At 41.8% G+C, this 14,198-nt stretch overlaps 1 protein-coding gene across 1 annotated transcript in view; it reads left to right on the top strand.

Moving 5' to 3' along the window:
- LOC126253626 (RRP12-like protein) overlaps nucleotides 1–13,565 on the top strand; it is a 161,412-nt gene extending 147,847 nt beyond the window's left edge. Inside the window, exons 21-23 of the mRNA XM_049955103.1 lie at nucleotides 2,596–2,715; nucleotides 12,816–12,999; nucleotides 13,108–13,565. Coding sequence (XP_049811060.1) covers nucleotides 2,596–2,715; nucleotides 12,816–12,999; nucleotides 13,108–13,216 — 413 coding nt within the window. The 3' untranslated portion in view covers nucleotides 13,217–13,565. The remainder of the gene's footprint in view (nucleotides 1–2,595; nucleotides 2,716–12,815; nucleotides 13,000–13,107) is intronic.
- The last annotated feature ends 633 nt before the right edge of the window (nucleotides 13,566–14,198 follow it).

The following is a 14,198-nucleotide window of genomic DNA, read 5'->3' as shown; positions in this document are numbered from 1 at the left end:
TCGGTCTCAGTGGAACGTTGTTCTTATGGATCTTGGGTAATCCATACAGCCGAGGTGGTAGGGCTTCTGTGTTGCGCAGGTTTCTCTGTATGTCCGCCGGCAGAGAAGACACCTTGATTAATCGATTCGTATTCCGAGTGATACGCTGCGTCGGATCTGCGCTTAGTTTTCGGTACGTCGTCGGATCTAATAGGTCTCGGATCTTTTGCTCATAATCTTCGGTCTTCATTACGACAGTCGCATTCCCCTTATCGGCAGGCAGTACCAATATACCCTTGTCGGCGTTGAGATTCTTAATGGCTTCTACCTCTTCTTTCTTCAGGTTGCAAGCTGGTGGTTTTGCTCGGCGCAGTATCCTGGCTGTTTCTATGCGTATTTACGCATAGAAAAGAGGCATGATTAGTATGCTCGTAACGAGAGCAGGACGAATATGTGAGCCTCAACACCTCAAACGAGAAATGCAACACCTGGAAACTGTTCTGAGGAGCAATGGGTACTCCACAAATTACATTAGAAGTGTAACAGAGCTAAACACTCGGCGAAGTAAGGAACCAGAAAAAGAAATGTCGGGTACGGCCTTTCTGCCATACATTCCCAGAGTGACGGACAGAATCGGCCGTATATTGCGCAAACACGGCGTAAAGACGATTTTCAAACCGACAAGGAAGATCAAAGAGTGTCTTAGATCGGCGAAGGAGAAAAGAGACCCACTTGCAATGTCGGGAATATACCGTATACCTTGCACATGCGGAAAAGTTTATGTCGGAATGACTGGACGATCCATTAACACCAGGATCAAAGAGCATAAGCGACATTGCAGGTTGGGGCAGGTGGAGAAATCGGCCGTGGCAGAGCATGCACTGAATGAGACCGACCACGTAATAAAATTCGCCGACACGGAAGTTCTGGCTGTAGAGAAGCACTATCACACGCGCTTGTTCAGAGAAGCTGTAGAAATACAAAAACACGCGAACAGTTTCAACAAGAAAGAGGAAAGCCTTAAGGTAAACGGATCCTGGCTTCCCGTACTGCAGCGAACGACCGTCGCAGGTAGCAAGAGGAGAACCGCACCGGAAATGACCGCGGAGAAGCCCTCGGACGTTGGCGCGCCAGGTACATATAGTCTGCGGCCGCGAGCTCGCCTCCAGTTCACCACCGGCAATGGAGGGTGAAGCTTTGACAATGCCAGCCACTCGTGCTGGCGAAACGTCAGAAAAATCATTAGATGAACGTCGGCCGAAGAACCCGAGACAGAAGTAGATAGCAGTTACTATTAAAGTTGTGCATGACTAGCTGTTGAAGTGCACTCTCGATAAAACATGAAGATATGTTGTTTTAACTCAGACGTTTAAAAGATATTGTATCATTGTATCCATTTATGCCCACTATGTGTATTTGTGTTGAATGTGAGCTGCTAGTCTTTGTACTGTGTGCTGACCTTATGCAAATCGTCCTACGTTTTGCAGCAACTGAATTATCTGTGGACAGCCTTAAACAGCTGCAGATGTTATCTACCCTTTCATTTATTTCATTTATACATAGTATAAACAGTAACAATCCCATTACACTTCCTCGATGTATGTTGGACACTACATTTACTTCTGACTCTTGCCCTTTTAAGAAAGATGTATTGGGTTCTTTCTTGCTAGGAAGTCTTCATTTCCGTTGCATACCTGTTGCAATACTCAGTAAGCACATATTTGTTTGCTTGGTGATGTAACTGAACACTTTGAAAGGCTCTTCGGAAATCAAGAAAAGTAGGGGCAACCTAGCCTCCACAATGTAGAAGATTCTAGTTTTCACTAATGAACAAAACAAGCTCGGCTTCTCTCGATCAGTGCACTTTTGTAACTTTATTTTGTAACTTACAGATCGTGCAACATTAGTAGTTTGTGATTTCCTTTTTTTGTGTGTCATAAGTAATAACTGTTTTTTTACTGCCACTCCCTCCCTCCCTCCCTCCCTCCAAATTTTCCTGAAATGTCTGAGCTCCTTTGTCAGATCTTGACAAGATGAGTGTGTAGTTCAGGTAACAAAATCACATACTTGAAGTTTTGGTTGCTTACATCCCAGTACATGTGCTTCAAATTTTTCCATGAAGCTGCAATCAACGAACATAGATGTCTGCTTGTCACCATCCCATCCATATGGTCATGAGATTTGTTGTTCACTTTGAAGTATGTGTTCACTGGACAGTATTTTTACAATTGTATTTTCAGCAGGAAATAATCCCGTTTAGCTGTTTCAGTACCCCATTTAATAGAACTAAGGCGAATGTCATCACTTGAAAGCAAACCAATATGTCCTCTGGCTACACACTATCCAAGTTACCCACATAGCCTCAGTGGTAGCACAGCTGAAGTGAGCAAACCATTCAATGGTTCACAAGAATCATAATTTCAGAGACTGTCAGTATAATGCATTGAAGAACACACAGGTGGTTAATAAATGTGTTACAGTGAACTATCATATCAGTACCAAAGGAAGTAAATGTTTAATCTTAGAAAACAATCAGTGTAATATCACTGTGTGTGTTGGAGGAAAGTAATATTGCTAGTTTTGTAATTAATGTTCTCATATAATTCTTTTTTTCAGGTGATGAGGATGGCGAGACCAAGAGTGTTGCAGCGTCATCAGTTGGTCCCATTGCTGGAAGAAAGAGAAGAATGAGTGTTAGCACTGATGCACAGAGTGAGCCAGCTATGAAATACAGAGGTATGTTTAATATACCAACGAAGTGATCAGTTTTTCAAAATATGATACAGTTGTGTAGATAAAAAAAGAAAACAATGGCGGCAGAACAAGACATATAAAAGAGGTTATGAAGTTTCCATAACTTTTGTGTTTCGTCCTCCTACTGCTGCTTGGCAAGTAGTATATTTAACAATGATGATATCTTTGATGATAGTTTATGTGTATTAAAAGGAGTTAGTTCTTTTTTAATTGCAGTTAGTGTTGTGAGTGTATACAATTGATGCACATTGTATCATTACTACTTTTGTTATGACAAGTGAAACAATATAACAGATTGGAAAGTACAGAAATGATATTTTAACAATATTATGAAAAGGATAGTTGCTACTCATCATATAGTGGAGATGCTGAGTCGCAGATAGGCACAACAAAATGACTGTCAAACATTTTCCAGATTTGTTTGAAAAATGTTTGACAGTCTTTTTGTTGTGCCTACCTGTAACTCAACATCTCCGCTATATCGTGAGTAGCAACTATTCTTTTCATAATATTGCTATTATTCCATCCTGGATTTAGCTACGATATTCTTAATTTTGTGAGATTTGTGGCCCCGTAATTTTGTGTTCCATAAAGGATGACATACTATACAATTGACATTAACCAAGTTCATCTGATTTTTTAGTGCTGTGGTGTGTATGACTCTCATCACTTTGTAAATTCTATTATTGGTCTTTAGTTTCAGGTTATAATAATTCATTCGTTTTTGTACTTAAACTGTCCCTTTTAGATACACAGTAATGAAGAAACTAGTGTCTCATAATTTGAGCTATACAACATTTAGTGTCGCACTAACAAGTTCATTTATACCAAACAACAGTCTTTGAGAAATATACATTTTTTTGTGTGTATCATTTCAGGATTTTCATTTACTCAAATACACAAATTTTGGAAATATCTTCACAACTGAAACTACACTGAATTAATCAAATGTAGTTCCTAATATCTTGGATAGACAACAACATCATGCCATTCATTTCATTTTGTAAGCCCTTTTTCTTTTTTGAAGTAGTACTGCATGGAATTTTGCTTTTGATATTGTAGAAACCTGCAAAATTCAAGCAATTTTGTAAGAATTATGAGTAGCCATTGTATTTGGGACTGTTGTGCGTTCTTGTCTGGTTGAGTCTTATTGGTTTTGAATGTTGTTGAGCAGTCTGCTTCCAGACTGCTATTACGTAATTTACTCAGAATACAGCACTACATTTTCTGTTACATTCATAAAGAGGCAGACGAGTTGGCCAGTGCTGACCTTCAGGTGGTTCACCTCTCAGTAGAGCTGATAACTGAGTACCAACAATACTCCTAACTTTCAGAACTTGGGTGTCCTTGAAGGCAGAAAAAAAGGAATTGCTGGCAAAGCTTGAGGAGGGAGGGTGAAAGGTAGCCAGGTCACTCATGTCAAGTGGGACCCACATACTTAATATGAAGTAAGCCAGAGTTGAACAAAAGCATGCCAAAAGTAAGAATTCAGAGATAACAGGCCTATGTCAGTTCAGTGATGACTGAAGAGTGATAGTGAAAAGAGAAGTTGGTTAAAGGAGGAAGAACAACAAAAGACAGCAAGTGGAGACAATAAAACAAATGGTATGGAATAAACAGAGCAAAAGAAGCAAACTAAGGGGGAGAAAAATAAGTGGATAAAAATGACACACACACACTATTTGTTCAAAATTGTGTTAAGAGGTCTAATATGTTATTGCAACCATTTACACTAAGTGTCAGCTCCTTGCTCAATAATTTTTCCACTACTACAATTTCAGACAATGGTTTATGCCTACAACCAACTTTAAACACAAATATTTTCTAATGTATTGAGGGGAAATTGAAGTCTCCACAGACTACAACTGAATTTTGTATGTCAAAGATTTCTACTTCAATGCCTCCTGGTAGAGCTTGGAGATCTGGTTCTCTATGTTTGACCTGCACCCTTTGAGAAGTGTGCCCTTGTTTGTACTTTTCCAAGACTCTCCAAAAAAAAAACCATTCAGTGCACTTCACACAGCTCCTGTTACCTGTGTGGCCACATCCTATGTGTAATGGAACCCTGACCTATAAAATTCAACAAAATTATTCAGAGCAGTTGATGCAGTGAGCTCACATAGTGACCTCTGCAGTACAACTGCTCTTTTGTTTTCCATAAAGAAATGTAATAAGACAGAGCTATTATTAATACAATCATTTATATCTTTTGGACAATTTCGTAAAGATAGGCCAGACAATATTAGTAGATGCCTGTTGATTGAATTAGAAAATACAAATAACAGTAGGTGAATTTAACAGAGAACAGCAACATTAGAAGACAAAATGATGGAGAATTCTATGATAAAGAGACATCAGTATCATTGACAATGTAAGGAAAAAGATGGCTTGTTACTCACCATAAAGCTGACATGTTGAGTTCGAGACAGCCACAACTAAAGGACTACAGTCATTTCGTATTGGTTGTCTGCAACTCAGTGTGTCATCTTTATGGTGAGTAGCAATCTATCTTTTTTCTTATATTGTTGATATTCCAAACTGGAGATTCCATTGCTTAATTTCATCACTAGCATTAGTAACTTTCTCTTATACATCAGCTCCACTGAGCCTTACCTTTTCATAGTACAGTCTGGTCTTTTCACACAGATCACTTTAATTAGTTAGATAGGCCTAACTGTAACCATGAACTGATCTCTATAAAATTTGTACCAAAAATGTACTCAGACATCTGACACCTGACATGTGCAGCTGATGAAAGTGGATGCAGGCAGCAAGTGCTTTACAGATATCTTGCAGGTCAAGTAATTTGATTTTTTGCTCAGTAATTCTTGTGTGTCATAGTAAACATTATGAATATAATAGAGGGAAACATTCCACGTGGGAAAAATATATCTAAAAACAAAGATGATGTGACTTACCAAACGAAAGCGCTGGCAGGTTGATAGACACACAAACACACAAAATTCAAGCTTTCGCAACCAACGGTTGTTTCATCAGGAAAGAGGGAAGGAGAGGGAAAGACAAAAGGATGTGGGTTTTAAGGGAGAGGGTAAGAGTCATTCCAATCCTGGGAGCGGAAAGACTTACCTTAGGGGGAAAAAAGGACAGGTATACACTCGCGAGCGCACTCGCGCGCGCCCACACACACACACACACACACACACATATATCCATCTGCACATACACGGACACAAGCAGACATTTCTAAAGGCAAGGAGTTTGGGCAGAGATGTCAGTTGAGATGGAAGTACAGAGGCAAAGATGTTGTTGAAAGAAAGGTGAGATATGAGCGGCGGCAACTTGAAATTAGCGGAGGTTGAGGCCTGGCAGATAACGAGAAGAGAGGATATACTGAAGGGCAAGTTCCCATCTCCGGAATTCTTACAGGTTGGTGTTAGTGGGAAGTATCCAGATAACCCGGACGGTGTAACACTGTGCCAAGATGTGCTGGCCATGCAACAAGGCATGTTTAGCCACAGGGTTATCCTCATTACCAACAAACACTGTCTGCCTGTGTCCATTCATGCAAATGGACAGTTTGTTGCTGGTCATTCCCACATAGAAAGCTTCACAGTGTAGGCAGGTCAGTTGGTAAATCACGTGGGTGCTTTCACACGTGGCTCTGCCTTTGATCATGTACAACACCCGGGGTACAGGACTGGAGTAGGTGGTGGTGGGAGGGTGCATGGGACAGGTTTTACGCCAGGGGCGGTTACAAGGGTAGGAGCCAGAGGGTAGGGAAGGTGGTTTGGGGATTTCATAGGGATGAACTAAGAGGTTACGAAGGTTAGGTGGACGGCAGAAAGACACTCTTGGTGGAGTGGGGAGGATTTCATGAAGGATGGATCTCATTTCAGGGCAGGATTTGAGGAAGTCGTATCCCTGCTGGAGAGCCACATTCAGAGTCTGATCCAGTCCCGGAAAGTATCCTGTCACAAGTGGGGCACTTTTGGGGTTCTTCTGTGGGAGGTTCTGGGTTTGAGGAGATGAGGAAGTTGCTCTGGTTATTTGCTTCTGTACCAGGTTGGGAGGGTAGTTGCGGGATGCGAAAGCTGTTTTCAGGTTGTTGGTGTAATGGTTCAGGGATTCCGGATTGGAGCAGATTTGTTTGCCACGAAGACCTAGGCTGTAGGGAAGGGACTGTTTGATGTGGAATGAGTGGCAGCTGTCATAATGGAGGCACTGTTGCTTGTTGGTGGGTTTGATGTGGACGGATGTGTGAAGCTGGCCATTGGACAGATGGAGGTCAACGTCAAGGAATGTGGCATGGGATTTGGAGTAGGACCAGGTGAATCTGATGGAACCAAAGGAGTTGAGGTTGGAGAGGAAATTCTGGAGTTCTTCTTCACTGTGAGTCCAGATCATGAAGATGTCAACAATAAATCTGTACCAAACTTTGGGTTGGCAGGCTTGGGTAACCAAGAAGGCTTCCTCTAAGCGACCCATGAATAGGTTGGCGTACGAGGGGGCCATCCTGGTACCCATGGCTGTTCCCTTTAATTGTTGGTATGTCTGGCCTTCGAAAGTGAAGAAGTTGTGGGTCAGGATGAAGCTGGCTAAGGTAATGAGGAAAGAGGTTTTAGGTAGGGTGGCAGGTAATCGGTGTGAAAGGAAGTGCTCCGTCGCAGCGAGGCCCTGGACATGCGGAATATTTGTGTATAAGGAAGTGGCATCAATGGTTACAAGGATGGTTTCCGGGGGTAACAGACTGTGTAGGGATTCCAGGCGTTCGAGAAAGTGGTTGGTGTCTTTGATGATGACGGATGGGAGACTGCATGTAATGGGTTGAAGGTGTTGATCTACATAGGCAGAGATACGTTCTGTGGGGGCTTGGTAACCAGCTACAGTGCCAATGCTGTTTTTGCAAGTACTTTCTCTTTCAATTTTCTCTTTCTTTTTTTAAAGCAGTTTCACTTTGTATTCACCTTCTCCATTTTACCGTAATCTACCATACAATTTTATCCCGCCTATATATACCCAATAATACGTAACCCACTTCCAAACCATAACCAAAAAATTTTTTTCCGCCTTCAACACTACCGGTGCTATAAAATCCACCGTTTCCAGTTCACAAACAGTTCCTTTCACCTATTAAACAACCATTTCGGCTAGTTCTAATAACTTTTGCTTTATTTCCATTTCCATTTTTCCCACATCACTGATCATTTTTAGCCACTTCCCACAGGTTTTAACGTCATTATTTCTTCGTCAGACAATTGTTAGCCTCATTTTCATAATCTGCCACCACAAAACCACTCCTTTTAATACATTTACACACAGTTTTTTCGAAATTTTCCCGAATTTCTCCACCCTTTAACGTGTTTTGGCGGCAACACAACCACCTAACCTTTGTGCACATCGTTGTCTACCAACCCAAGTTCACCACAGGATCAACATAGCCCAACTTTAACCAACACTTTTTCGCCTTTTTTCACACCAGATCTCCAGTTAATATCTCTCCCCATATATTTTTATTTTCATTTAAGTTACACTTTCCACCTTCTAATACCATGTCACCCTCACAACACCCCCACAACGACCCCATTAAGTTTTATTTACATTCGCTCTGCAAACATGCCTTCGCCCTAGCCAGATTACGCTCCCATATTTTATTTTCTCAGGCTTGTCTGACATTTGGCATTACCCCCAAAGGCCTCACACTTAAAGTTCCCATCTCTGGCTGTAACCCTTCTTTCCATCAGTCCCTATACCAGTTCCAAACTGAACAATCCATTGCCCTCACCCACCTAATCCTTCACCTACACATCAACTCAGCCAATGAACACACCCGTCAACTCCTATCCTTAATAAAAGTCATCAATCTTTCCTCTCCCACATTCACACCTGCTTTTCAGAGCATCCTCCTACAGGCCAACCACAAATTAGAACAGCATGCCACCCTCCACCTCAAAAAACTATCCAATCTCCTGGTTTCCCACCTCCGGAAAGGCAACTCACTCACCCTTCACAACCTTTCCAGCAAACCTCAACCTCCTCTCATTGCACACGGACCCAGTCTCTCCCATCTACTCAGTCTCCCACTTCCAGCTCCACTCCCCCCAAAACCTCAAAATTCCAATCAACACAATCTGGAACCACAACACCCTAATTCAGTAGTTAACCTTTCCTCCAAACCTCTCTCCCAATCCGAAACCTCTGTCCTGTCCAAAGGCCTCATCTTCAGGCCCACTCCCAGATTCAACCAAACAGCCCTCGTCAAAGATTTACTGTCCTACACTCGTACTCTCTGCTGGAAATATCACTTTGCCACGAAGAAAAATGATCCTAATCCTACTCCTAATGATCCAACTCCTCAAGACACTATCCAAATTGAACCCTGCCTGGAACAGTTCCGTCCTCCGTCACAGCGGGACCCACCTCCTCTTCCTTAATATCACCCTCTCCAAACCTTCCAGGAATTTCTGACTTCCAGCCTTGCCTCTCAATCCTTCTTAAAAAACCTTAATCCTACTCCCAACATCACCACTGCTGAAGCTCAGGCTATCCGCGATCTGAAGGCTGACCGATCCATTGTCATTCTTTCGGCGGACAAGGGTTCCATGACCGTGGTACTTGATCATCGGGAGTATGTGGCTGAGGGACTGCGTCAGCTTTCAGACAACACTACATACAAAGGTTGCTAAGGCAATCCCATTCCTGATGTCCAGGCGTAGCTTCAAGGAATCCTCAGAACCTTAGGCCCCCTACAAAACCTTTCACCTGACTCCATCAACCTTCTGACCCCACCGACACCCCGCACCCCTACCTTCTTCCTTCTTCCTAAAATTCACAAACCCAATCATCCTGGCCGCCCCATTGTGGCTGGTTACCAAGCCCCCACAGAACGTATCTCTGCCTACGTAGATCAACACCTTCAACCCATTACATGCAGTCTCCTATCCTTCATCAAAGACACCAACCACTTTCTTGATCGCCTGGAATCCTTACCCAATCTGTTACCCCCGGAAACCATCCTTGTAACCATTGATGCCACTTCCCTATACACAAATATTCCACATGTCCAGGGCCTCGCTGCGATGGAGCACTTCCTTTCACGCCGATCACCTGCCACCCTACCTAAAACCTCTTTCCTCATTACCTTAGCCAGCTTCATCCTGACCCACAACTTCTTCACTTTCGAAAGCGAGACATACCAACAATTAAAGGGAACAGCCATGGGTACCAGGATGGCCCCCTTGTACGCCAACCTATTCATGGGTCGCTTAGAGGAAGCCTTCTTGGTTACCCAGGCCTGCTAACCCAAAGTTTTGTACAGATTTATTGTTGACATCTTCATGATCTGGACTCACAGTGAAGAAGAACTCCAGAATTTCCTCTCCAACCTCAACTCCTTTGGTTCCATCAGATTCACCTGGTCCTACTCCAAATCCCATGCCACATTCCTTGACGTTGACCTCCATCTGTCCAATGGCCAGCTTCACACATCCGTCCACATCAAACCCACCAACAAGCAACAGTGCCTCCATCATGACAGCTGCCACTCATTCCACATCAAACAGTCCCTTCCCTACAGCCTAGGTCTTCGTGGCAAACAAATCTGCTCCAATCCGGAATCCCTGAACCATTACACCAACAACCTGAAAACAGCTTTCGCATCCCGCAACTACCCTCCCAACCTGGTACAGAAGCAAATAACCAGAGCAACTTCCTCATCTCCTCAAACCCAGAACCTCCCACAGAAGAACCCCAAAAGTGCCTCACTTGTGACAGGATACTTTCCGGGACTGGATCAGACTCTGAATGTGGCTCTCCAGCAGGGGTACGACTTCCTCAAATCCTGCCCTGAAATGAGATCCATCCTTCATGAAATCCTCCCCACTCCACCAAGAGTGTCTTTCTGCCGTCCACCTAACCTTCGTAACCTCTTAGTTCATCCCTATGAAATCCCCAAACCACCTTCCCTACCCTCTGGCTCCTACCCTTGTAACCGCCCCTCGTGTAAAACCTGTCCCATGCACCCTCCCACCACCACCTACTCCAGTCCTGTAACCCGGAAGGTGTACACGATCAAAGGCAGAGCCACGTGTGAAAGCACCCACGTGATTTACCAACTGACCTGCCTACACTGTGAAGCTTTCTATGTGGGAATGACCAGCAACAAACTGTCCATTTGCATGAATGGACACAGGCAGACAGTGTTTGTTGGTAATGAGGATAACCCTGTGGCTAAACATGCCTTGTTGCACGGCCAGCACATCTTGGCACAGTGTTACACCGTCCGGGTTATCTGGATACTTCCCACTAACACCAACCTGTAAGAACTCCGGAGATGGGAACTTGCCCTTCAGTATATCCTCTCTTCTCGTTGTCTGCCAGGCCTCAACCTCCGCTAATTTCAAGTTGCCGCCGCTCATATCTCACCTTTCTTTCAACAACATCTTTGCCCCTGTACTTCCACCTCAACTGACATCTCTGCCCAAACTCCTTGCCTTTAGAAATGTCTGTGTATGTGCGGATGGATATATGTGTGTGTGTGTGTGTGTGTGTGTGTGTGTGTGTGTGTGTGTGTGTGTGTGTGTGCGCGCGCACGCGCTCGCGCGAGTTTATGCCTGTCCTTTTTTCCCCCTAAGGTAAGTCTTTCCGCTCCCAGGATTGGAATGACTCTTACCCTCTCCCTAAAAACCCACATCCTTTTGTCTTTCCCTCTCGTTCCCTCTTCCCTGATGAAGCAACCGTTGGTTGCGAAAGCATGAATTTTGTGTGTATGTTTGTGTTTGTTTGTTTGTGTGTCTATCAACCTGCCAGTGCTTTCGTTTGGTAAGTCACATCATCTTTGTTTTTAGATATATAGTAAACATTATGTTATAACCTTAGCTTTGAATGTCAAAACAAAATGTGTTTAGAGTAATCATGTGCTTCATCAACAAGGAGTTGAAAAAACTCTAGTATGAAAAAATTTGAAAGTAGAGAGAAGCTAGTGTTTTATCATACTTGTGCAGTTAACTTACAGTTCCAGGAGTGCTAGTTCCAGCGTTCCAGTTTAATAGACGGTATCTTTACTGATTTAAATAATAAAATTACTGCACCTTTTACAGTTTTTTCATGTGTAGCATATGGCAAAATATAACTGATTCAATAACTTTATTGTCTAAACTGTTATTGACACAATTACAGGCTTTCCAATAACATCATTTATAGTGAATGAAGTTAACACGATATCTTCTTTTTTTGCATCAGTTTAATGTATCTTTTTAAATTGAATTCACTTAAAATACAATTGTCATGTATGGTATCTTTCAGTGTTGCACTGTTGTCTTCTCATGTTGTCTGTCTGATAGTGTCAGTGTTATGAATGGCTTTCTCAGTTGTAAGACACTTGATAATCATCTTTGTTTTCCTTGACATTTTAATATTTTCATTGACAATAAGGACTCTATTTATTGTTCTCATGTATGAAATCAAATTTCATCCATTGTGAATTGTTGACACCGTGGATTGCATGGTGTATGAAACAGCCAACAAGTAAAGCGTGGCATTGCTCTGAATTACTTACGTATGGTGAGGCTGCTACAATTGAAACCTGCAGTGTTGTTGTAACTCGGGAAGAAAATGAAAAATCATAACAGTGAGCGTGTAAGATCACTGGTTGTTTTCCAGAATCAGTGAATGATTAACAAGTAGCATTGTTATGATAAACAAAACATTGGTGTAATATAAGCTACAAAGCAAAATAGTATTAGTGAACTGTACCTGAATGAGTACGGTAAAGGTAGCTGAAGAAACACACACACACAGGCGCGCACACACACACACACACACACACACACACACACACACACACACCTGTTTTTGTTTTGCTTCACCATCTCGTGAAGACTGAATATGCTGGGATAACAAGTAGTTACAGTTTTGTAGAGCAGAAGCATGACTTATAAATCCCTATGTGGTCTCTTTCTAAAATTAAATGAGTGACAGCTTTAATTTACATTTTGTTGTACATTTTTGGATAAAGTACATAGACATAGTTTTTATGCATTCACTTGGAGTTCAAGTTCTTGTACTCATATTCTCTCTTGCTACATTTTGTAAAACGGTCCAATGTAGTTTTCACTTTTCATCAGCTGGAGGTACTGGCATTCATCGACCCGTGAAGAAGGCTGTGCATAAAGGCAAAGGAAAAACAGCTCCTTCAGTGACCTTTGGATCCGAGTATCGTGCAAAGAAAGCTCGAGGAGACATGAAGAGAAAGGGTCGTCCAGATCCTTACGCTTATCTTCCTTTGTCTCGCAAATTTCTTAATAAAAGGTAACAACCAGTAGCGTTTTGTATTCTTTTTTTAAAAAAATGCTTTTCTGAATTGTTATAGTTTATTGTATTTTTTTACTTCATTGTAACAATTTTTCTCTTTTTTAGGAAAAAAGCAAAACAAACAGGACACTTTTCAAGTGTTATAAAGGGTGCAAAGAAGGGGGCTATGAAAGGAAGCAAAGCAAAGAGCAAAGGACTTAAAAGGAGGAAATAAAAATACAAAGTTATGAACCTCAGATGAATGAATGTGAATATACAGGCTGTGCTTTGGCTGTACATACGAGGAAGTGTCTTATTTATATTTATGATTATCTCTTCTTGTGTATAGGCTTTTTAAATAAATGTTTGATTGTGAAAACAAATTTTGTTTATGAAAATTACTTCTTGATATAACAATGTTAGTTTTGTAGGTGTGTGTATTATTTTCATTGTACAACAGAGCATAAATTGAATCAGGCTGTCCTTACACTGAGGCACAGTTTGATACTGATTTGTATGTGAAATACAGTGAAGCTACCAGTGTTACAGTTACTGCAAAGAAAAATATATATTTTTGGAATACAGTTTCTCCCTCAATTGCAATCTTTGACCTGAAGTCATTAATGATTCCTTTTAGTCTGGTCAGAAATACGTATGTGTGTTAACAAACCCACTTTTAAGGAATTTCTACTTCTAACAAATATTTTTGTTGGACCTAGTGACTGTCATAAGAATAATGTTACTGAAATTTGGTTTTAATTAACAATGCCATAAAAAGTAGTACACATATCAGGAATAAGGACTGGACAGTTTGCAAACTGAAATCCAGTTAAAGTGAAATTCCGTAAGTTGCATTAAATTTGTTGCAGAAAATTTCTGTTTTGCTTAAGAGGGGTGCCAGAACACCAACATATGAAGCTCAAATATGGAAACAAGGTGGCTGAGCCGATGACGAGTTACAATGATGGCAAGGTGTGTGTACATTGACAACCTCATGAGGCAACACACCCTACTTGCTAACAGGCCATCATTCATCTTGATGGTTCAGGTATTTAGCTTTCTCTTGTGGGAGTTAAAATGAGGCCTCTTGATACATTTGCAATCACCTCTAACTTGTTGATGACACAGGTGCATTTTGCCCAATCCTGTGTTCCATTTGTTTGCCTGCTGTACTGTCAGGTGACCTATACAAGGTGTTTAAAAAAGTGTATTGTATA

This window comes from Schistocerca nitens, chromosome 4, assembly GCF_023898315.1.
Source record: "Schistocerca nitens isolate TAMUIC-IGC-003100 chromosome 4, iqSchNite1.1, whole genome shotgun sequence".
Classification (NCBI taxonomy): domain Eukaryota; kingdom Metazoa; phylum Arthropoda; class Insecta; order Orthoptera; family Acrididae; genus Schistocerca; species Schistocerca nitens.
Note: the sequence above shows the minus strand (reverse complement) of the source record. Positions and strands in the feature narration are given on the sequence as shown.